Source organism: Podarcis pityusensis (genome assembly GCF_964106645.2).
Source record: "Podarcis pityusensis genome assembly, chromosome: 7".
Lineage (NCBI taxonomy): Eukaryota > Metazoa > Chordata > Lepidosauria > Squamata > Lacertidae > Podarcis > Podarcis pityusensis.
In genome coordinates, this window is record NC_138031.1 from 53,671,234 (window position 1) to 53,697,235 (window position 26,002).

General features: G+C 41.8%; 1 protein-coding gene and 1 long non-coding RNA gene across 7 annotated transcripts in view; one reads left to right on the forward strand and one right to left on the reverse strand.

The window, feature by feature from the left end:
* LOC308481711 overlaps positions 1-26,002 on the forward strand; it is a 490,911-nt gene that overhangs the window by 359,477 nt on the left and 105,432 nt on the right. The window lies entirely within an intron of this gene.
* On the reverse strand, positions 1,253-17,251 carry CD226 (CD226 molecule). 6 transcript variants are annotated; one of them, XM_081014261.1, is made up of 7 exons: positions 16,949-17,251; positions 16,341-16,661; positions 10,634-10,984; positions 8,245-8,356; positions 5,527-5,593; positions 4,190-4,287; positions 1,253-3,739 (listed from the first exon to the last, which is right to left on the reverse strand). In XM_081014261.1, the coding sequence occupies exons 1-7, from the start codon at positions 17,058-17,060 to the stop codon at positions 3,697-3,699; spliced, it is 1,104 nt and encodes a 367-aa protein (XP_080870387.1). In that variant the 5' UTR covers positions 17,061-17,251; the 3' UTR covers positions 1,253-3,696. The 6 variants fall into 6 exon arrangements, with proteins under 6 accessions (XP_080870387.1, XP_080870386.1, XP_080870384.1 ...); XM_081014260.1 differs by having other exon boundaries at positions 4,201-4,287; positions 10,634-10,981; positions 16,949-17,250; XM_081014258.1 differs by having other exon boundaries at positions 4,201-4,287; positions 16,949-17,249.

The window sequence follows — 26,002 nt, forward strand, 5'->3', positions numbered from 1 at the left end:
TTCCCCTCTACCCCCTCCCCCTGCTTTGAATGTGAAAAGTTTGCGGCAGAACAGACTGTGGAAGCATCTGAGATATGAACAAAAAAATTAAAGAATGCTTACTAGATAAAAAGCAAACTAATTAAAAAAAATACAAGACAACAGTAATCCTTTTCATTCTGTTTAGACAACATGCTCGCTTTCTTCCAGTATAAAGTTATTCTACTACAAAAAAAACCCCAGAAACACTGATTGTGTTACATGAAAGAGCTATAAACTCTTTAGTATAAGGCATTTCAAGTTCCAGCTGGGTAGAAGTCAAATTACTAAGCACAGCCATACCCTTACATATGGGAACAAAACAGCTGTGTGTACTGACTGCTGTACCAACATAATTCACAGATGGGGAGCGGGGGTGCATTTCAAAAGGAGGTACATTTCTGGGCTATCACCAGAAACTGGTAACCTTCCTCCAGTGTCCTGTGCAAGTCTGCAGATCCCAATCAAGCCACTCTTACATGCTCCCCAGTCCACAAAATACGGCCACATATGTACAAATGCCTAAGCCAGATGTTTCCAACCTTTCTGAGCCCACAGCTCAACTTAACCAACTGCATTCTTTCTGTGGCTCCTTGTCTGTAGAGCTGGCAGTTCCTCACACCCTTGTGAAGTGTTCCCTCTCCATGGGAGTCCTCTGGGCAGCTGCCACAGCTGCCCTTGGTCTCTGAGCTGTCCACCCCACCCCAAAGAGAGCTGCCTTCTCATGCTGCCCCTTGGCAGCCTGCGTAGAGGATTCCCCCAGACTTAGCAGCCCGACAGAGACTGGCCAAAGGTGAACATGAGGCCAACACTTACTCACCTTGGGAGGCAGCAGTGATGGCAGCAGGCGCCGGGGCTGCTGCAACAAACTGCGCAAGCCTTTGGGAGGCAGAGACACAAGAGGGCATCAGAGGAGGCAGGGAAGGAAAGAGGGCCAGGGCCAGTGCTGCCTGCGGCACCCTTGACCATTATTCAGGCCAACAGCACACTGGTTGAAATCCACTGGTCTAAGCAATAGCTGTAGACACTTTTGCCTAGATAATTCCCCCAGCTACTCCCTTTCAACCTCCACCACAGCCTTCCTTTCCCTCCATGTGATTAACAATCTCCACGAGTGAGAATGATGGGTGCCACAGCATGTCGTAGTACACATGGCAGCCTCTACACTCTGCCTAAAGTGCTGCCGCATGCCCATTCTCCATTGACATTTACTTAGCAAATGGAACTCCTGATCGTTGGTAAATATTGCAAATTTCTTTACTCTTATTCTTTGTAAATTTGATGATGCAGTTGATATGTCAGACAAAACAGCAGAACATCATTGACATAACAGAGTTTTATGGCACACACTTCCAATACATCTCCATTTCCTGAGTTCTTTGCTAAAACACAACAACATCCATTGTAACATATGTGACTTGGATAAGGAGTCACAGATGCCAAAAGATGGTTTCTAATCATGGCAGGCTCTTCAAGTCTGGGTGAAGCAAACTAACTAACTGTTGTAATTCCATTTGATTTTGCTGTAAAATAAATAAAGCTGCACAATGTCCTAGACTGTCCATGTAATGCTGGAAAAACGTTCCTGATCTCCATCTCATTGGTTCAAAAATTACTGCCTTATGGAGATAGCTATTTAAATTACACTTTTAGCTACAAGCAGCTCCCCCCCCCTCTCTCTTTGTTATTACCTATAGATTAAATGGAGCTGATGCTTAGTGATAAAAGTCTAGAGGAAAATACCTCTTTAAAAACAAGCAAGGTAGTAACACTAATCAGTAAACTATCTGCTCATTGTTCAAGAAATAAGATAATCATCTCTGTTTCAGGAAGAACTTGAGAACTCCTAAGCATTAGAGCAAAGATCACTTAATGATCTTAACAGATATAGCACAGGATTTGTTCCCATGTGAATGCAATGCCTGAGTTGATTCTAATAGTGGTAATATTTGCTACTTATCTGGCCCTAGATCATCTTTCACAGCCCCTTAAATTTCCACTCCAGTGCTATAACTAATAGCACTGAGATTGGGCTAACTCCTTTATAGTTTCTGGTCTGTGGGCACTGTTAAAGTCATGTCAATAGGAACTACGTAGCCCATATATGTCACCATATTATATTTTAAGGTGGTGTGAATTTTGAAGTTCAACAGCATCTGATTTTACCTTTCTGAAAGAGATGAAACATTGTAATCCTGGACACAACATTTGGATTCCTACAGCTTTCCTTTTTCTTAATGTTGCTATTTCTTTTGGCTTTGAAGATAACATTTGAAAGCATACGGGCAATGTTGCTGAAATTTCAGAATGCAGAGAGGTGACTGAAGAAAATGGCAATAATTGGGTACAGTCCAACAACATATGGAGAACAACAGGTTCCTCTTCCCTGCCTTAGGCATTCTGGATGCCTGAAGGAAGTGTGTTTTGAGCAGTGCTTTCTTTTCATTCCTCCCCATGCTTATTCATGAACAGTTCTTGCTCTCAATTAGAGTTTTCATTTCTAGTTTTCATATTGACAAACTGGAGCATGTGCAGAGGAGGGTGACCAAGATGATCAAAGTTCTAGAAACCAAGGCTTATGAGGAACAGTTGAAGGAGTTGACTATATTTAACCTGGAAAAGAAGAGACTGAGAGGAGATATGGTGGCCATCTTCAAATATCTCAAGGGCTGTCACATGGAACAAGCCTGTTTCTCCTACTCTGGAGCATAGGACTCGAACCAATGGCTACAAGATCCAAGAAAAGAAATTCCGACTAAACATCAGGAAGAACTTTCTAACAGTAAGAGCTGTTCGACAATGGAACGGTCTCCGTCGGGAGGTTATGGACTCTTCTTCCCCAGAGGTTTTTAAGCAGAGGTTGGATGGCCACCTGTATGGATGCTTTAGTTGCACTGCAGAGGGTTGAACTAGATGACCCTTGGGGTTTCTTCCAACTCTATGATTCTATAACTCAACCTTACAATAATTTATTCTAATTGTTTTCTAGAGGTTGACAGGAAGAGTCCATGTGTTTTTGTTTTCACTGGTACAGTAGAAAAGGAAAGACTTGGCATCTGTTCATTTGCTTTCTATTCTCTGCAAGCTTGAGTAATAATATAACAGCAATGGGCAGGAACTTCTGCTCAGGCTGCCTGTTCTGGGCAGAAAGAAGGGTGTGTGTTTGTGTCCATATTGAATTGTGTCCAGAGGAAACATACCTCACCAGGAGCCAGGAGCAGCTTTGTTATGGAAAGTGGCATCTGACCTACTCAGTGCTTGGCTGCAAGACAACTTAAAGCCTATTTTCAGTCTCTTATTTCAATAGTCCACTTATATTCAAATTTGTATTAGCACAAAGCAGCTCTGCTGACATTCCAAGTCGCATCACAGCCTATTTGTCTTCCTTGCTCAACTATTAATCTCTTGACCCCTATGTAAATTATCTCTTTGTATATACCTACAGTCTTCACACAATTCAATTGTATGTGTGTGGGACTTCTTCAGTCATGGATGAGTGAAATGGTAGTGAAATGGGTTTTCTCTCTCTCAAGTCACATTCCCAATGTAAAAATTGTTGGAACCTTGGCTATAGGTCATTCACATAGTAGACAAGAGGTCATGTTCACATATGTCTGTGTGAGCAATTTGTGCAGTTGGCATAGACTGGATCTTCTGTCATTTGTCCTCTGCTAGTATTTACTGCACTTTGACAACCAGGTCTTCCATATTTGTTTGAAGGCTAGAGAGGAGAAAAGTAGAGAGCAGTGAGGAACACTGAGGACTACCACCCTGTCAGAGATGCTTACGACAGAGGCAAATTTGAGGCATGTAATGGCTTTGGACGCTGATTGCAATGCCCATACACGTTGTGTCTGACTGAGTATTCTGGAAACAGCTTTTCAAGTCTTGTTGGGAAGGGTGTTTGAGGCATAACACCCCATGGCCCAGTCCTACCTCCTACCCCAAGCCAGAAACCTCCATGCACCATCCAGTTTACGGTGTACAAAAAAAGCAGCGAACAGAGGCCAAATAGGTTTCTTTTGCCAAGAACAGCTGAAAAAATTCACAAAACCGTTCACAGAACTCAGCGCCTTATTCCTCCTATTAGGGCTGCATCAAATGCTCTCCCTTTTTCTTTTCTTTATAATTAACATAGTTGAACAAATTACTGGAAAAATGGCCATCTCACCAAAGGATCACCTTGTTTTGATGCTTCTTGTCAATGCCTTGTTCTCTTGGCTGCTGCACCCCATTTGCCTTCACTCTTTGCAGTCTCATTTGCCTTTGCTGGCAAGAGAACAAAGTGTACCAGGCCAGCATCAGAATAAAACAAAGAAGATGTTGTACGTCAAATAACTGCTAACAATGGGAACTATTTGTGACCCCAAAAAATAACACAAAGCTAGGTACTGTAAATGGTTTTGGCTTACCCTTAACATGGTTAGTGGTAATGTATAAAACACTTAAGATGCAGCTTATGCATTCATCCATGCAAGCTGTTTGCACATGTTTGAGAAATCATATATCAGCCCATGCCTTTGAAATGTAACATGATAAGCAATTCCTATTGAAACTTTGGCAACTTGGCCCTGAAGCTGTTGGATACCATCTCCTAAACAATACTTCCACAGACCATACCTAATACACTCTTCATATGCCCTCTGTCCTACACCACCAGCCATTAGAAAGAAACAGTGCTGTATCAGCACACAGATCAGCCGTGCTTAATAGTGCCTCTAGAATGGAAAAGAGTTCTCTGTTGTAACTGACTGGTCCCCCTTTCCCTCTGCTGGAAATGAAAAGGATGAATAAAAAACGCAAAACCCACAGACTAATAGAGTCGTGTGGATACACATTAGCCAAGCATCGAAGGCCACATGTTTAAGCACATTCTAAGAATGAATCAGGATGAGCTCAGCCTGCTTTGGAGGTGGGAGGACCAACAAGTCATATGGCATTTTCTTTTTAACCACAACCTGTGGCTTATCACCATGCTCTTCTATGGTTACGTAGGAGCAATACCTGGTTTGTGAGCATATTTTAAAACAGAATCACAGAGTTGTAGAGTTGGAAGGGACCATGAGGATCACCTAACCCAACCTCCTGTAGTGCAGGAATCTTTCACCCACATGGGTCTTGAACCCACAACCCTGAGATCAAGAGTCTCATACTCTACCAACTGAGCTAAGTGTTATAACAAATCTCTGGTTAGTCTGCAGAGCATAAAAATCTTTAAAAGTTCAGAACCCTGCTTTTAAAATAACAATACCTCTTTCAGAGTGGTGATCCTACGACGTAGCAAATCAACTGGCCCAAAACCCATAGTTTGTTTTTATGATATACAAAAGTATCCTAAATGTTGTAACTGTTCACAAATACTGTTTCCCCTCCCCAAAAAGTGATCCATGCTTTTAATAGGCAAGTTGCTTCACTCAAAAAGCTTGAGAGGCACAGCCATCAGACTTATTGCATATGGTGAAGATGCTCCTCAAAAGGATATTCTGTAAGAAAGGAGGCTTCACCTACATTTGCTTGTGTGTGAGCAAGACGAAAGGCTTTCATCTTCATCATCCTTTTCTTCTTCTTCTTTCTGCTGGCACATAAAAAAACCGCTGTTGTTAGACTTGACCCACAACCAGGACATAGGAATTTTGAGGTTCTGTGCAAAATATTAAGGTGGTTTCTGGAAGGTAGAAACCCTGAGCAAAATTTGCGTTTAAATGCCTGACCAACTATTCATTCACTCACCTATGAGATGATCAAAGTGTTCAGTCATGTTCTGTATGTCTGCTAGGAACTAGCTGCAGCCCTGCTTGAGTCACACTTCTACATTTGCAACTGCCTCATAACAAGGAGTGGGAAAGCACTTTTCCTCCACAGGAATCAGAAGGATAAGACCTCCCTCTTTCTAAATGCTTCCATGCCGGTTATCAGACAATTAATGAGAAAGGAGCATTCACGCATATACAGTGGTACCTCGGGTTAAGTACTTCATTCGTTCAGGAGGTCCGTTCTTAACCTGAAACTGTTCTTAACCTGAAGCACCACTTTAGCTAATGGGGCCTCCTGCTGCCGCCGCGCCACCGGAGCACAATTTCTGTTCTCATCCTAAAGCAAAGTTCTTAACCCGAGGTACTATTTCTGGGTTAGCAGAGTCTGTAACCTGAACTTTAAGCGTATGTAACCCATGGTAACTTGAAGCGTATGTAACCCGAGGTACCACTGTGTGTGGCGAAGCGGTTAAGGGTCAGCCCAAGTCCTAGAGACCAGGGTTCAAATCCCCCCTTAGCCACGGAGCTCTCTGAATGACCTAGGGCCAGTCACTGTCTCTTGGCCTAACGCAGTTTCCCAACCAGGGGCCATATGGCTCCCGGGGGGCAGGATAGTCCAGGGGGGGCACAGATGAAAATCACAGAAATGGGGGAGCACAGCACAAGGCTAGGGGGCCACAGAGGGAAGTGAGAAGTGAAGGGGGGGAAATTATTTTTAAAAAAATTAAAAATCCTGATTGGCTCATTATCCACTTGGCCAATCACAAGAGGTAAGGGGGGGCCCACCAGAACCTAATGCTCCTTTTTGCCACATGCGTTTTCTTGGAGCCATTCTTGTTTGTTTCCAGTGGAAAAGGGCAATCACGGAGGCTCTTGTTTTGACCAGTAGAGCCTTTGATCCAGGACCCCTAGGTCAGGTAAGTGTGGTGGTGGGGTGGCAACGGGTAGGGCTGGGAGAGCCGGAGCTGCTTGTTGTTGCCAGGAGTGCTGGGCCCGGTGGCAGCCTGGGCCTGACTCTGCAAGGTGCGGGGTGCAATCCACCACAGCGCCTAGCAGATCAGGGCCTTTGGATGCTGCCGAGGGGCAAAGAGCCTGTTGGCACCGTTGGCTTAGCTCTGCAAGGTGCAGAGTGAAATCCACCCCAGCATCCAGCTGAGCAGTCGTCTGGTGCTGCTGACTTGCATCTTGTAAATAGCTAAGTGACTACTCACTGACTTCAGTGGGCCTTACTCCTAGACAAGGGTGTGGGGGGCTATAGTGTTTCATCTAGGCAGCCAGGGCTCCTCCGGATGACAAGATCTTTTTGCCCAGGTCAGTGAGGACCAATTGCTTTTTAAAATTCTCCCATAAATACACCACTCCCTGTGCACCTTTTGGACAGTATCTGTAGGTTTCCCCCTCTGTGTCAAATAACTGGGATCAAATAAGTGTTGTTTACTTTTTATAATACAGTGGTACCTCGGGTTAGGAACTTAATTCATTCTGGAGGTCCGTTCTTAATCTGAAACTGTTCCTAACCTGAGTTACCACTTTAGCTAATGGGGCCTCCCGCTGCCACCGCGCAATTTCTGTTCTCATCCTGAAGCAAAGTTCTTAACCCGAGGTACTATTTCTGGGTTAGCGGAGTCTGTAACCTGAAGCGTCTGTAACCCAAGGTACCACTGTACATGAAAGATGAATCTCCCTCGGGAGGTTCTGGACTCTCCTTCCTTGGAGGTTTCTGAGCAGAGGTTGGATGGCCAATTGTTACGGATGCTTTAGCTGAGTTTCCTACATTGCAGGAGGTTGCACTAGAAAGATAACCCTTGGGGTCGCTTCCAGCTCTATTAGTCTCTGTTTTTTCTTCTTCAACAATATTTCATTAAGTTCCTATCATTTTATGTGATTGTATTTTGTATAAATTATAAAAAAGCAATAAAACATGTTCTATTTATAAACAAAACATTTAAAGAGTTCCTTTTCTACCAGCAGGATGATGGGGGCGGGCATGGAGGTAGTCAGGATTTTTGTTAGGGGGCAGACTTTTGTTGAGGGGGACAGAACCTCATATTGGTATTGATTTGTGTGGATTTTTACTTATAGGAGGCAGCTGCTCCCCCCCCCGGCTATGTCCATGGGGGGCCACAGGAAGGAAAAAAGGTCAGAAGGGGGCCATGGCAAGAAAAAGGTTGGGAAACACTGGCCTAACCTACCTCACCGAGTTGTTATGTGGATAAAATGAGGAGGGAACCATGTACACTTAGCTCATCAGACAAAAAAGGTGGTATATAAAGTGGTATAAGTGGTAAATAAGTGGTATATAAATATATAATAAAAAAGTAAAATGAATTTTTCAATCCATTTGTTTGCATATTCATCACTGCTAATTTGAAGATCACCATTAATTTTAGCTGGGCATATATATGGATTAGGTTTTAAGTAGGTATCAAGTCAGTGAACAAATATTAGATAGAGTACAGAACAATTTGCTTACTTTTTATGATGACAAATAAGCGCAGTAATGATGAGGATCATTATTAATGATAAGACAGCAGCAGCTCCAGCAATAACAAAGATACGCTGATCAGAATGACTCTCCAAAGAAACTAGGAAGGTAAATGGTAAATGTTATTACTATTGCTCAAGAGGGAGAGAAACAAGACAATTTGCTGAGTGATGTACAGTCAAATGAAATTCTAGTCAGTTTGTGATCATGAAGAGCAAAATAAATATACAAGTGTGTGTGCGCACACACACGCAAGCCCATGTGTGCATGTGCTCATTTCTTCAGGGTTTCCAATTCTGGCTGCATGAGGAAAATCTAATCTGATATTCTGAAATCTGGAAACCCTGCTGGAATTTAACTGAAGCATAACAAGCTCTAAACAGTGAAGAGATCAATAATCCGATGTTTCATCTTCAAGAGCTTCAGCCTGATTCATTGTGTTATCTCGTCAGATGTAGGACTTGCTTCAGTAAGAATACCTGTTTCTAAAATTTTTAGAAAATCAGGCTCACATTAGTTGCTGTTTTGTTCAGAGTGAGCACTGACCGCCAAACTTGTAGCCATGAAGTGCTCAAAAATAGATGCTCATGATGAACCAGTGCCTGCCAAACAACAGTACAATTTGTGGGATTGCAGTGGTCTGAAAAGGGTTCAATTCCGGTTGACTTTGTTCACATAGCTGAAGACATCTGACGGCATACTTCTACGGACTGCCTTTGTACCATACTCATTCAGGATCTATGCATCTCAGTAAAAGAATATCAACAGATTTAGCTTTTAGAAAAATACCAGAACCTGGAAGCTCTTAGCTTCTTTGGAGCAGTTTATGCTGTTCTGCGCTTCTTCAATATTTCATGTCTAGCATAAATACCCATAATTTCTTAAGAACAAGGTGTACAAGTCAGAGACACATCACTTGTCTTCTAGATCTGCCCTATCTTTGGAGGGGAGTAGGTTGATAGGACACTATTAAGTGTGTGTTGGAGTCTGTTCATTTCCCTAAAGCACTGGCAAAAAATGCAAGTGATTTTATATTGACACTTTTTCTTCACGGGAGTCCAAAATTTTTGTGGGTGAGTGCTTTCAACCTTCACTGCCCTGACTTCAGGTATATGGGAGAAACACTGACAGGCTCGACAGTTTACAACGCACTAAAACCTAACAAGTGGTTTGAACCGCTTGTCATGCGCCTTGCCACAAAGGGTTTTACAACATTTGCTAAGCACACACACACTGTACAGGAAGAGGTCTCTGACAGTGAGAAACTATGAAGACACTTTCAAATGGGGCAAAAGAACTTTGCACCTAAGCAGATGTTGCACCTCTCAACAACATCTGCTTAGGTGCAAAGTTTTGCACCAGAAAGCCAGGCAGCCTCTGGAGAGCACACAGCTTCACGTGACACAAACCAGATGGGGGATGCAAACATATCACAATGGCCACGTTGAAGAGCAGGTGTTTGAAATCAATCATTTTCCTGAACAAATTCAAAGTATGGCAGCAACAACACTGGTGGGAAAAAATAGCTGCATGTCCCTGTAAGTCAAATAGGGGTTGGTAAGCAATATGTTGAAATCCAGGGCTACCCAAGAATTGTTACCTGCCTCATGTGCGGAGCTGGAATTTCACCCTAAATTATTGTGACAAATGTATTGCGGGTTAAGACAACTTTCTTTATTGATTTAATCACAGCAGACTAACCTGTCTATTCATCTGGAATAAACTACCTGGAGCAGCGAAATAGCCAAGTCTGCAGATAACACCCTGTTCAGGTGTTGTTCCTGGACATTGAATGGGAACCTGAGATCCACACCAATCTTCCAGAGCTGAGCAGAAAGGCCAGAAGGGGATTTCTAAGCATTCTCAGTTAAAGAAGCTTGGAAGTTCTCCTTGAGATCTGGAACTCTAACCACTGTTGAAAACAGTATGTTGGATGGGATGGGAGTAGATGATGATTATTTTCTTTATAGGAAGATTGCTATATAAGTGCTTCTGGATCCTCTAACACCCTCTTATAGAAGGAGATCTTGGGGAAGGAAATTGATTCCCTCCATCACTTCATTTTATCTGGACTGCTGGCTGCTTCCCTCCTTCACCACCATTGCTGGGGGGTGGTTATAGAGGGGCGGGTTGTGTCTATCATTTCCCACCTTCAGTCTTTCCTCTTTAACACCTATCCATCCTTTTCTTTTCTTGCTACTTTTTATCCAGCCAAGCCAAGCCCAACTAAGGTCCATTCTCTTTCACTCTTTCTCTCCCTCCCTTTGCCTTGCAAATGCTTTTCAAAACAACTATTCAGCCTCTAATTTTACATGTGTTTAAATTAATACAAATGCCTACAAACAACTGCAGGATTTTGTAAATTCCCTTTACTTACTGTTGCCATCAATGGTCAGTTTTGTCCAGACTGTGGCATTTGCACCATTCGTCCCAATGTAAAAACAGCTGTACATCCCAGAGTCAGAAGCTGTGACATTCCGAAGTACAATTGTGCTATCCACCCGGGCGGCACAGTCTATCACTACACGGTCTTCGTAATCTGAACCATAGACTGCTATACCAGATGTATCACATTGGACTATGAGGTCCACATGGTCTGTATAGATCCTTTTCCATTTCACTTGATAAAGTGTTGTTTCGGGGTCAGGCCCATAGGTAAAGTTGACATTTGCTCCTGGTTCAGCAATCATATGACGATATGACAAGTTTCGAGGCTCAAAATCCCCTGCTTAAAAAAAGAAGTTGAGGGGAAAAGAAACACTGTGTAAAGAAAAAAAAATAGATTTAACAACCACCACCACCCTCTCATTTTGTTTCAGCAAAACAATTCATTGATTGGGCAGCATGCTTACTTGGGAAGAAAGTCCCACTGAAGTCTGTAGAGTTCACTTTTGAGGGTAGATGTGCATTGGATTTCATTATAAATCTCTTATTTTCCTCACCTCAGCCAAGAAAGATGGTCTGAATCTCCCCTGTTGGTTACAGTCAGAGATTACTAGAAGACTGCCCCCCCCCTTTTGAAATTCATGTTTATCTAGCCCTTCCTTTACTGTGGATCATTTCTATCTGTGTTAAGAGGGTATGAACAGCCTCTTTCTGGGAAGACAATTCTTCATACATGCTGCCACACACCTCCCTGGCTTAGGTGCTAATGGCTATAAAAGATGGAAGTCTAATTAGATGCTCCAGATGAACTGTTAACAATCGAGACCTTTAACATTGAATTTTAGATTTCTCAAGTTTGCTTCATTTTTTTTTTTACATGCAGTATCAGTCATAGTGCCTTTCTTTCATTTCTGTGCTGAATATATCCAAGCCTGCTGTTGTTTTCAACATTTTGGTTGGAATCTAAATACCGGGAGAATTCCTGAATAATGGGTATACACTATTTTCCAGAAAATGCAATGCAGTCATGCTTCACAGTTCTGAGGTTAAGAACAGGTCGTCAGCAGATAACATCATAAAAATAGAATTTGCAATCCTTAAATCATGTCAAATAGCTCAAGTCCTTAATAGCATAATCCACCTAGTAGATTTTAGTATGTTGCTAGACCGTGCAGTCCTGAAGCCCAAAGTCAGAAGTTCAGAATGCAACAGCTGGACTCCCTGTCCCACAGAACTAAGATCGCTGGAAATGGCGGCCCATCATCCTGAATGATCTCACAGAATCGTGCATCCATAAACCCTGTCCTCAACACTGTCTTCCTTCTGCGTGTTGTCTTTTAGCTACTGACATTACTCCCCCTCTCCCTCTCTTTGGTGTGTGTATATATGTGTGTGTGTGTGTGTGTGTGTGTTTGTGCATGTAAGGCTAACAGTGCAGCTGCAGGAAGGAGATTACATTCTGATGTTCCTGCTTTTAGCAATACAGGAAACAAGAGAACACCAGGAAGCCTAACAGAGAGATGTTCTAAGAAGCAAGGAGCTGCTAGGAATGACTGAGGTGGGGGAAGAATCTTCTTGCACCTCCAAGAGCATTCATTCCTCTCCCCACCGCACCCCACTCCCCCACCCCGCCCACCCTGTTCCATGCAAGAATCCTGCTAGGGAGATCTTTTGCAGCTATTAAAGATAAATGCAGTAACAGAGCTATTACAAAGGTGACGTGCTTTTGTTCTTCTTCTTCATTGTTCTGCTACAGCTCCGGTTTAGTTTCTTCATGAGCAGATCATTACAATAGCAAGCATTTCCATGCCACTTGTTCCTCACTCATCTGAAAGAATGTGTGTCATTTTAATGGCTACCTATCACAGGTTCCCCTAGTTTCAGATTTACGGCTTCATAAGCAACAGATCGGCTCTCCATTTTCTCTCCTGTCATATAACTACCTCATTTTTCGATCTTTTTTTAAATGCCTTTTAAAATGTAGCAATTATAGCGACTTGAAATGCTGACATACTGCACATAAAGCTATAACTTCATAAAATGAAGGGAAAAAAGTAGAAATTTTCTGGATACTGTATGTGGCCCCCCTTTGATTTTCCATATGGTAATAGAGATTTGGCTGTCATTGGTACTTACAATCCATTTTCATATTGCCATATTTTACGTGATGGCCTATTGGGCTTCATTTTCCAACAGTATTGAATCTGTCATAATGTATAAAGCACATAGGATGTATTTAGCATGATGCAGTGCTTTTATGTTAGATGAGAGAAACCAAGTTTCATAACTCTGTTCAGCTAGTGCCAGCCTTATTTATTTTTGTTTATTTAGATCATTTGTTTCCCACACTCCTTGGCCAAAAAGGTTCCCAGACCTGCCTACATACTGGTACATGACGTTCTAATCTCTGAGCGTGTGAGATCCCAGGGGTTTACCTAGGGTTTGGTTTCCTTGGAATGAGGGACATTGGCGAGTGTGGTGTCTTTGTGATATATGGCTTATTTGCACATGTATAAAACCCAAGCTTATGATGGAGGAGCTTACAGCATCAACACCCCAAGAAACTCTTGTCTCTCCCAAAGCCACAGCCTTGGATTCAAGCAGAAATCAAGCATATCTCTCCCTATCAGGCTTCTGCCTGTCTCTTGTGTCTAGCTCAGTTCACACATGCATGTCTCTGGCCCTTGTCCTTCTCACCAACAGGTGAGGGAGGGGTGCTACCCATTTGCCCCTTGGCACAAAGCCACTTCCTCTGTCACCCTAACAACCCATAATTAGGGGGCCATTAACGTGTCAATGGGAGTCCCATGGACTGCAAGAAGATCAAACCTCTCCATTCTGAAGGAAATCAGCCCTGAATGCTCACTGGAAGGACAGATCCTGAAGCTGAGGCTCCAATACTTTGGCCACCTCATGAGAAGAGAAGACTCCCTGGAAAAGACCCTGATGTTGGGAAAGATGGAGGGCACAAGGAGAAGGGGACGACAGAGGACGAGATGGTTGGATAGTGTTCTCGAAGCTACCAGCATGAGTTTGACCAAACTGCGGGAGGCAGTGGAAGACAGGAGTGCCTGGCGTGCTCTGGTCCATGGGGTCACGAAGAGTCGGACACGACTAAACGACTAAACAACAACAACAACAATGTGTCAACAAACTTGTCTGGCTATCCCAACAATTGAACTTTCCATTAGATTTTAACCATTGCTGAATCCAGGAATTAGAAGGGGCTCAAGCATACAGCCCACACACACACACCCCTCCAAAAAAACCAAACCTCACAAAAATGCAATCATTCTAAACAAGGCAGTCCCTGTCTGCAGATCTGCAATCTAGAAAACACAGCACAAAATAAAAAAGGGACAGGGAGGGAAGAGGACAAAACAAATCACAGTCGGCCTTGAGCAAGTCACAATCACTTACAATCACAAGGGTTTAAGGCTCAAGCTTTGAGGCTACAGAGCAAAGGAAGAATTACAACTTTTTCCTATAACAACTTGGCTACAGGACTGAGGACTTCTAGGAAATTTAATTTTAGTTTCTCTATTCTACCTTTTCCATCCACTCCCATTCCCTCAGGTGTGTGTGTGTTTAAACCTGGCTTATACAGCACAGCTTGTTAATGTAGAACAGGCATAGGCAAACTCGGCCCTTCAGATGTTTTGGGACTACAATTCCCATCATCCATAGCTAACACAACCAGTGGTCAGGGATGATGGGAGTTGTAGTCCCAAAACATCTGGAGGGTCGAGTTTGCCTATGCCTGATGTAGAAACTAACAATTATTAGTAATAATCATTGATTCATTGATTCATTAATGGCCAGTTACTGCCTTCTTTGATGCAGGCAACCATTTTAGTTATATAACAACCCTTAAAAAGAATAATGGGTGAGAAAACCTCATGTTTCTGGTATTGTGTCACTCCAAACTTGTGTTTCTATGGTACCCTTGTGCTATCACTGAAGAGTCTTTTCAATCATCTCCCAACCAGAGGCGCAAGCTATGGCATTGTGTGAAAACCATAGGCTCTGTAACTGACTCATATTCACCTACTGTGTGCTACCTTCTGGAACACCAAGAACTCAGCACACTCATACACAACATGAATATCTCTGGTTGCAAAGGAGTGTGATGTGCTCTGTGGAGGATGAAAACTGCCATGACATTTCTGCAGGCCTTTCTTGTGTTACTCTGGCTACAGTTGAAAAGAGAGAGAATACAGAACTCATTAAACTCAACATGACAGGTATTGCGCCTGCCAATCAGAAGACATCAGTTATGGGAGGCAAGTGTCAAATTCCTACTGAATTTCACAAACTGGACATCTAATTGCTTTTTATTCTACATGCAGACACAATATGAACCTTCACTTTGAAAACTTTTCACTGGGACTTATTAACAATCTGAACTGGGGACTCAGTGTCCAAGTTCACTTATTCAAAGTACAGAATGAGAGGCAACAAAACTTTCAAGCTAGACAGGAAATCACCGAATAAAAGGTTCATTTAACAAGGACTGCTAGCTTCAAGTTAGTAACATACGCACAGCGGCATCCACAATTAAACACTCCTAGCAGCAGGTGGAATAATTGGATAGCTAGTGTAATTCACCGCTGACAGCCACACAACAAAAGCAGCAATTCCCTTAGTGCAATTTTTCTTCTTTAGCTAAAATAGCTTTGGGAGGAAGATAATTGGTACACTAAAAGTCACAGATTTAGTCAGAGTTTCCCACAAAACACCTATATGTACTCGGTTTTCTTGAATCTCTGACTAGCAAAATTGAGAAAAGTCACACGTCTGTCTTGAAAGAGCAAAGGTGCTTGTGGGTGATTGACCTACTCCTTTCATTGTAAGCCAAACACAGTCATTTAAATGTTCATTTTTAAAGGGGATATGGGAGACCAATAGTTGTTGTTTTTTATTTAGAAAAGTCAGAATGAGGGAATTTAGATGATAGAAAAGGAGTTTCCTCAACTCTTTTTGCCATTTGACAAATCTCATTGCCAAATCTCTTTTCTAGCTGTTCCCTCCCACCACAGGGTTTCAAAAACATTTCTAATCCTGCATACACGAATTCAGAATTCCATGGGGTGGAGGAAGATTTGGAGAATAGAGGAGATACTGATATTTTAACAAAATTAGTTATGAGGTATGCATTCATTCTCTTTTAGGTGGTCAAACACTTTATATTGCTTCCATTAATGGTTACTTGTCCTTTTGCCACATGGAGGTTGCATCTGAGCCACTTTGGTCCAGAATCCGGAGCAGTGGGGAGGGGGCAGTGTCACAAGAGCAAGAGTTGCAGGACTTACATTAATGGAGGACTTTGGCAACTCCAATTTCAGCAACTCCCTGTGCAATGGCAATATTCACGCCCCACCCCCGCCTCTTGCGTTCCATTCCACCCCATCATTGTAGCATCCTCTGAGGCACCCCTGAGGCTCCGCACCCAGTGCAACCAAACCGGTAACACTCCCCTCAATCCGCCTCTGCTCACATTGCAGCTGCATCCCTGAAAATATCTACTTTATTTTTAATCATAGCAGCTGATGTTTTCTTGCTGACAAATATGTAGGATTTGCACTTACCATTGATTTTATTATTTATTATTATATCATAAGAGGCTAATAAATTGAATTTATAATGTATACTGTAATTTACATTAATGTATAAGGCAGTACTTAAAACTTTTACCTTACCTGATTGGACAACCTGTATTCTCTTTTTCCAACTCCCAAGCGGAAAGGTATGAAAAGAGCATAGATAAAAGCCAGTATCTTCCCCAGTTGTGCTATTGAACACCAAGGACTTGATGTTCGAGGTATCGTTAGTAACACTGACTCTGTCCTTATATTTGCTGGAAATATGGAATTGGTCAGGCAGTTTGAAGACTGCAATGTTCTCTTTGCCCTCCTCCTTCCGCCAAAACACCTGGACTATATTTGCAGCCTTCGGAAAGACACATTCAAGAGTCATGGCACTGGCAAGTTTCACAGTAGAATCCACATGTTCTCCTTCAACTGTGACAGAAACAAGACAGAAAGAGAAGGGGGAAAATGCTGTTATCTTCATTAAACTCTGAACCACAGTAACACCTGAAGCATCTAATGATCAAGCTAAACACTTCCAGAACCAACAGCCCCCCTCCACCATCCACACCGAGTACAAGTTGACCAAGCTCAGGCTAAACAAGGATCTCCAAAGGGTGAAATTATTTCTATGGAACTTACTACAAAACACGCTTACGATCTGTAGGCAAAGTATCCAGAGATTACCCCCAGCATGCTACTTAAGAAACTTATCTTACTTTGATATGATTGCAGAGCAGCAACAATGAAGAAGGCAAGGTAATCCATCTCCAGCACTACTAAAAAGACAGTCACAAGAACTTCATCTAAGTGTCTATTTCCTGACCACATGGTGCATCCTGTTGAAATGAGTAAGCAAGATGAAAAGCCATTTCCACAGTTTTGTAGAAATAGCAAATGAGACTAAATGTCTGCATGACCTATGACAAGTCTGTGAGAATCTAAGATGCTCCCCTTCTTAATTTAAGTTACTTTCACACCCATCCTAGCTGCTTAGGTTAGCAGGGCTGAGCGGTATCTGATTTTCAGCATCACAATATATCACCAGGTAAATATCATGATAGCTTGATATATCATGATATATATCTACAGCGGCAGAGGGTCTCGCCGTACCTCCCCACAGCGGCAGGGGGTGCGTCGCACTTCTCCGCCACAGCTGAGGGCCTTGACAAGGCTCCCCGCGGCGGTGGAGGGCCTTAAAATGCATAGTGGCAGATTTAATAAAAATATTAAATAAACTTCCCGATAATATATTTTCAACTAATATAAGAGTAGTTTAAGTGATTTACCAGTCAAGTTGCATCTGCTTCCCCACTCAGAGTTCTAAGTGGAATCTGTGCATACACAAGCCCCACTGAGCTCAACTAAACTTACTTCTACTTTCCTGGGAGTAAGCCTCATTGAATTCAGTAGGGCTTGCTTGTGAGTAGACATACATTTGCTTGCACCACTTACCGAAAAACACCCTCCCCATCATTCTCACATAGTACCCAACCTACCATTTCAGCATAAGGCAGCCAGCTAAATCTTTTCCTCTTCATTCCCTCCCCACCCCATAGAAGGCCCTCGTCCCACCAACCTCTCCTTTTTTATCAAAGGGAGGGAGGGAGGGCAAGGAAGCAAAAAGATAGTCTCCTTTAAATAAATAAATGAAAAACCCTACCTTTTTTTATATGGAGGAAAGCTGTGTAGGGGGAACCAACAACATAAACACCACCAGAAAATAAAAAATAAAAACTCTTCCCCCTCTTTTTTTCCACCAGCAGGGGTGCGTGTGAGGAAAGAAAGAAGTGCTTTCCAGTTCTTTATGTTCCTTGGTTACTTTGCTGAAGTGTCCACCTTTTGTTCCCTGGTATATTGCCTTGTTGAAACACTTTTCACAATGTTATTTCAATACCAGTATTCAACGGTATGATGAATTTATTTGCACAGCCCTACAGGTCAGTTTCAGATTTGTACAACTTCTTAGTCCCCGTCCCTGTCCCCATTACTCCTTGCCTACTTTCCCACTGCTAATAAATTTCAGTAGTTAATGGTGTTGGGTTAGGGACCTATTGCTACACTTTAAAGCCGGGGGGAGGGGGCTAAGCTGATTTGGTCTGCAGGCCATATTGACCCATGGCTAAGCTATGGTGGGAGGAGGGCAAATTGGGTGTGGCCAAATGTAAAAGGAGATCTGGGGGGGAATGGGGGGAGCATGAAATGACAAATTTGCAGGGTCTTGGGAAACCACAAAAATCTTTAGCAACACAGAATCACACCACAGGGCCATAGAGCAAGCCAGTTTAGAAATTATTATATTATATTATATTATATTATATTATATTATATTATATTATATTATATTATATTTTATATTATATTATAATTTTTTAAGTGGACAACTTGGGGGGCAAGAGGCACACAAATAAATCTTTTGGGATTAAATGATTACATCAGAAGACATATGGGAGCAGCAAGTAACGAAAACATTTTTTATGTGAAAAATTAGAAATGAGGGGCTTGGGAGGGCCCAAAAATATCACAACTGAGTAGGAGGAGTCATTTTTCAAAATGTTTAAGAAATAATAAATTGGTGGGGGAATTGTGGGCTACAAAAAAAAAAAAAAAAAACCACCCCCATCTTGGGGGAACATAGGTGGCCCATGGACCACAGGTCAGCCACCCTTTCTGCGAGACACTGTGCCTACTGATAGGGCATATCCTTGGCCTGCTACTAATTCCATGCTTACCATGCCAAGGTCTTACTAAGCAGGATGGCTTGCCACTCTAGCAGAGTAAAAGGTACATAATTCAATTTGTCCTCATCAATTTTGTTGAATCAATAAAGCCTAAAAATATTGGCCCAAGTGAGCAAGCCGCGCTGTCACTTGAGAGACAAAAATCTTTACTCTGTATTCATTAGCTTCAGAAGGAAAATATGTGTTATACCAAATGTGATTCTAAAAAGGAAAGAGGGGTGTTTCAGTGTTTGCTTAACAATTGCACTAAACTTTCCAATTTAGCTTGAATACATACATTTATTCTCTTGGGTAGGCTTAATCTCTGCAGAATTGCAAGTGTATCACGTCCTTGTGTTATAAAATTATAAATATTTAGCAAGTCTATCCTTCGCCCACTGGCCAGTTTAACAGTCAGATTGCATGAGCTACTGTATAGACATGATAAAAGTTTTAATTCTATCGGTGATGTGCCAGTGCTCTTTCAGCAACCCTACTTGACATAGATATACCCCAAGTGACTTATTTTAGCATGGGCAAATAAAATAGAGAATAGCAGGGACATGGTGATTAATAGAGAACGATTCTAACTCTATAGTTAAGAAACATAGTGTGATGCCATTTTTGTGCTCATTCATTCAGCCATGCACAGTATGGGAACATATATGAACTATTTTTGGTGCGTTAATAGCAGGTGGTTTTTTTGTTTGTTTGAAATAATTTTTATTTGCTTAGCATTGGGTGTTGCATCAGCTGACGTCAAACACATCTCAAAGCTTCATAAAGCCCAACACAGCTAAGGTGGCCTTTTACAGTTGCTCTCCCGGATTTATTTGGAGATGCTCAGTCAGTTCCCACCCTTTGAATCTGGTGGGCTTTCCTGGGAAACTACCCTTCATTATTATTCAGTTTTAATATGCTTTAAGAGATAAACTTAGCATGGTAGCAGAAGGCAAAGAGGGTCACTGTGAACATGGCAGGTGCTTTTCAAATTCTTGTTAAGCCAACTCAATGGTTTTGGTCAAACCATTCATTCGTCCACAGCCTGTATTCTGAAATCTATAAAATGGGGTTGAGAGGAAGAGCAAGATGAAGATTGCAGTTTTCATGCTGAACAACGATGGCTGCAATACTCCAAGGCTAGCGTGCAACATTTCACCCGATTTAAATTGGAATTATGTACACAAAATGCTGCTTGTGACATTTGCCTCTGAGATGGCCCTTCTTAAATGGGACAACAGTAGAATGCATTGGCTACAAGGAACAACAATGGCACTCTTTCCTTTAAATCAGATGAATTATCCAAGGGCTGCAACACACTTGGCCAACATAAATTTAACTTTGCAATGTACCACCGTGAGAGGTGCACAGTTATTTTGATTTAAAGAGATGAACAAACTGCAGTTCAGAAGCAGGCAGAAGCAGTGCGAAGACTTGGCTGTAACTTACAGAGTGATCAAAACTGTGCAACATTTCATCCACTTTCCCCATCATTTATGTTTTATCATGCTTAAATCAGATGACTATCCTTGCTTTTAATTTCTCTCTGAAAGACCTGATTAAACCCTGCAATGAGTCCTGATTGGAAGCTGCAGATTTGCTGAAAAGGGAAAAAGCCTATTGCTGCTGAGATTTATTTCTTTAACGTTCAGTCCCACACAGGAGACCGCAGTAAAACTGCAGTTTGATAAGAGATGTGTCTTAAAACAAAGGGCTGTAGACAAAGCCTTAAAAAGTTAAACAGGAACATCTTCTTGCTAATGTTTTGCTCAGAAAGAAAGCACTTGCAATCCCAGTGACAACACTGGTTATGTATTGAGAAGTTTAGATAGACATATTGCATCAAAACATGGGAAATTACCTTATATTGAGTTAAGTCACTGGTCCATCTAGATCAGTATTGTCAACACTGGCCAGCAGCAGCTCTCTTTGGCTTTCAGATGAGGGCATTCCCAACTATACATAGAGATGCTGTGAAATGAACCTGGGGCATTCTGCATGCCAAGCCATTGAGCTACAGTCCTTCCCTTGTTTTGTTCCCATTGTCACTCAACAGATCAGTGGTGCCGAGTCTCTGGCCCTCTACAGCTCCCCATGTGGCCCAACAGGCCATTTAGGACAAACCACTCCAGTCTGCTGCAAGAAGATCAAACCTATCCATTCTTAAGAAAATCAGCCCTGAGTGCTCACTGGAAGGACAGATCGTGAAGCTGAGGCTCCAATACTTTGGCCACCTCATGAGAAGACTCCCTGGAAAAGACTCTGATGTTGGGAAAGATGGAGAGCACAAGGAGAAGGGGACGACAGAGGACGAGATGGTTGGACAGTGTTCTCGAGGCTACCAGCATGAGTTTGACTAAACTGCGGGAGGCAGTGGAAGACAGAAGTGCCTGGCGTGCTCTGGTCCATGGGGTCACGAAGAGTCGGACATGACTAAATGACTAAACAACAACTCCATTCTGCCCTACAGCTGTGAAGTGTGAGGCACATAGAACATATATTTTGCAAGTGCAAACGGTCAGCTGATGGTTGATTCTTTCAAAGTGCTGTGCCATCACAGTGATGTCAGTTGACTGACAGGTCGGCAGCCATCCCCACCTGTCAAAGCTGGCCGGCATGGCATGGCGCAGATAAGAGTGCGACCCAGATGCAGTTCTCCACCCCTGCTGCAAACAGAAAAATGGCAATTTACAAGAACCTCCTGATTGATTCGTTCTACACAAAACAACATTTTTCCTTTTGTCTTCAGAGATGGATGTTCTATCCTTACCCATTCTTCAAAAACTCATCATACACTTTATGAGCCCTTATGGCAGTTAAGAGACTTGTGTTACAAGACCAAAAGGACAAATAGCCACCATCTACTACTCAGTGCTCAGATCTCACCATCCTTTTCTATCTTCAGACACATGACTTGTACATATCAATATCACTGGACATTTGGATATATGTTTAAATTTGAACTGATGGAATATTCTTCTTGATAATGTCAGTTGACAATGTTTCAACTTTTCTTTCTTTTTTGTTATACTGTATCTGCAAAATTTAAACACCTTTTTAAAAAAATCACCCTCAGAGCTCTAAATGTCTTGAGATCTAACAATTGGATTGCAGAGGGAATAATTTTTTATTATTATTATGCATTTAATGTATTTCTAACCTAAGATAAATCTTTAGTGAAATTCTCATGGGGGTGATCAGGGTGTTTTATTGTGTTTATCCTACTTCCAAGGTGGCCAAGGCTTTCATTCTACAAATTATTATCCCCAGTGATCTGCACTGCGCAGCCTTCCCAAGTGCCCTTCCTTGGTGAAAACTGTGGGACATGCAAGGCTGGGATGTACTGTAAGTGTAGAAGGCAGAGATTCTGTTTTTTAGTTAAAGTCTGTTTACTTGCAAAAAAAGGGTATTTTTTTAACTTTTAAAAAAGAGAGAAAAGAAAGGAAATCCCTTAAGAACAAAAAAAAAGCAAGCACACCAGCCTCACGCATTATGTAGACATCCACCCCAGCTTCCCAAATTTAAAACGGAACTTAGGGGAAGACATTGTGAGGCAAGTCCTCCCATGGGGCTTTTTCAGATCAGTAAGCGTGAGAAGCCAAGGCGGCTGCAGAACTTTGAAGAAAAGTTGAATGGAAAGAAAAACATGCATCATTCACAGCCCCACGTCTACAATAAAGTAAGTTCAATCCCACACCCACTAAAATTATAAACACATTCTAATTTGTTCCACACAAGAGATAGAAAAATGAAAGCCTTTTTTACAGCCGAATAATTTTTTTTTTGGGGGGGGGGATGGAGTGCAGGCTTTGGCATGACACTCAATATTACAAAACACATTTAAGTAAAGCAGCATTCTACCATGGTTATACTCCTTAGGGATGAGAAATTATGTCCATTACAGTTTCTATCAGTTTCTCATTTTTCTACTCTTAAATTCTTCATACTTTGTGATTTGTTTTAAAGAAGTCCACAACAAAATACATTAACATTACTCCTAATATATGTAGTTTTGCCTAATGCAATTCATTTTTATATTATTTTCACTAAAATTGCATTTTTATGCATACTTTCCCCTCATATATGCATTTTTTTACACATTTGTTTTGTCGGAGAATTGCACTGAAAACTTCAGAGAAAAGTGTGAATTTTGAAAGATAGCTGTGTTTCTGCTGTGTATTGTTTTGGAAAGCACAGATTAGATGGGGTCGCACTTTTAATTGGGAGAACCAAATTTCTCTCCCATCTGTAATAATCACAAGTGATATTTAATTCGCTATTTGATAACTGTGTGTCATCCAGCTTCATGGAGCTAGCTGCCCTCTTTATTTACTATATTTCTCTTCTTTTCTGCATGGAACATTTGCTGTTTGCGCTATTACTGTTGCAATAGATGGATTATCGTCAGATCTGTGGTTTTCACAGAGCAACCCACACATATTTCCTCTGTACATGGAAATTTCCTCCACGAGATGCAGAATATAGCTCGTTTTCACAAAAGAACATCAGAACTTGCCATTTGCCTTCTTAAATTAGGAACCTTGGCAAAAAGACAACAGTAACACTATATTGTTTGTTTGTTTCTCTCTCCTTACCTCTCTCTACTTTCAGTAAAAAAAATATTAAAAGCTACAGTTTAAAATGAGAGCTAATAAATTTTTGACCAGGCACCAAAGAGGATTGAAATGGGAAATTAATGCTCCAAAACCAACTTCCATGTCAGGTAAAGATGCTGAATATCTCACCTACTAACTTACAAACATAAGTTCATGTAACTACACTTCGGGAGAGGGGCCATGTGTGCAGACAAGAGTCCAAAAGATGCAGCCTTCAGAATATGCTACACAGGCAACAATTTTATATCTCATTTATCCATAAACCCCAGTGCTAAATTCACAGGGAGCCCCAATGAGCCTCCCCACTTCATACAGCCAGTCTCCAACTCATGGAAAACAACAGAAATGGCATTCCAGGGGGAGCAGATCTGGTTTGGTCATTCCCATGCTGTTGCCGTCACTACCTTCACATACATGTTTAGTCAGCTCAGCTTCAGAATGCCTAGAAAGGGCTACAGCTTTCCCCCAAAATGCCTCCTACCGAAGTACCCTGCGAAATCTCTTCCTTCCGTCATGGCACTGATATTAGGACCTTGCCGCGCTCACTACTGAGATTACCTGAGCCTCCAGTGACAAAGATGGATGGAGGAGCACGTATGTACCTGTTTCTTCAGAGGGGATGCAAACCCTTGGAGAATCAATGACAACTCCCAGACCTAGGAACCAGTCGCCTTCTTATTAGGATTCAGTCTCAGTATGTTGGTCCTCATCCATTGCATCTAGGCATCAGTTAAAAACAGTCTCAGCCTTTCCAGATTCAGATGGCAGTATTCTCTGAACCCGGCCCTGTACGTAGGCCATGCTTGCTAGGGCTGTCAGAAGTTGTAGATCAGAAACACCTAGAGGGTCAAAGGTTCCTCACAACTGATATATGGAATACTTGGAAAGGGCATAACCAGAATATTTTAGCAAATTAGAATTGATTTTGGAGTAAGCTTTATTTCAGTTCCTAAAACTCGTTAAAAATCTCAAAAGTGCTTTCAATTCCTGTACCAATCCAAAATTAGTTGGGGGAGGTCACCCATCTCTCATTTATTTAGAGCCATAGGATAAGAATCTAAAATATAAATCTAAACAACTCCTAAACACACAGATGACACAGACATTTCCCTCCATTTTTAAACCTGCTATCTTTTGAGAAGTATCACTCTTACAATGATTTTCTCAAGTTTCTTCCATAGTACTTCACATTTGCTCAAGTACACTTTTCTAGAAGTACTTTTAACAACCCGATGTGACAAAAATCTAGATCTAGGTGCAACACATTTTTCAGCTGCCTCAAAAGACATTTAACAATATCCCTCCAAGGCCTTTCTTCTCATTTAACACTCTATTTTATTAGTTTCCACTTACCTCACCGTATGAGAAGGATGGTGAAAGAAGTGAAAGCTGGAGTGGGAGGAGGGGATAAAGAGGTAACATTTATGGTTCCTAGTTATTTGGCATGCAACCTAAAAAATAATACAAACAAAGCCATGAAAGTAGAATATGGATTTGCAGTTGATGTTTGTTTTGTCAGAACATAGGGATGGCGAACATCTGAGACAGAACTGCCTGCTGGAGAATCAAAGGAAAGCTAACTAACTATTATGTGGCATTGTTGCTATGGACACCAGTGATTCAAAACCTACTCTGGACAGATCCAAGACAGGCGCACAATACTTAATACTCCTGAAAGGATTCTTAGTCATCGACACTTTGTTCTCTAAAGCCATTTGGAACATAACATAATAAAGGGAAGCTGCACTTCAATTTTTTTAGAATAATATGGAGAGTTAAAATATAATTTATGTTAAAAATGAGACCCTCATAAACCTCTTTAAAACCTAAATGAGAGCATGAAGGAAGATGAGTTTTATGCTCCCTTGGTACCTTGATCTCCATTTTGCCAAAAGGTGAGCTAGTACAGGACTGTTTAAAAAGGAAATATTGTATTAAAAACATACACTAGCCAGTCCTATATGAATGCTGCCCATGTACTTATTCTGCCTGTCCTGTTCTTTTTCATTTATTCATCATGAGGTGCATATCAGAGCACATACAACTCTGGCTTGTCGTCTCATTGCATGTTCTATCACCTCAAAATGCTACTTTTTGCTGTGGAGAATCAGGATGCTTCGCTAAAAGGTTCCAGCACTGTTTGGTATACACGTGGGGGAGGGCCTGGCATGTGAGAAACCCCACAAGCAGTATTCAAGCATATTCTCCCCTTCTGTGGTTTCCAGATAATGGTATTCAGAAGCATCACTGTCTCCAACTGTGGCGGCAAAGCACGGCCATCACAGCTAGTAACCACGGATAGCCCTCTCCTCCATGAATTTATCTAGTTTAACTATCCACAGCTTCACTGAATGTCCACAAGTTCTAGCACTATGAGAAAAAAAACTTTTTCGATCCACTTTCTCCATGCCACTTCTATCCACTTCTATCATGCTCT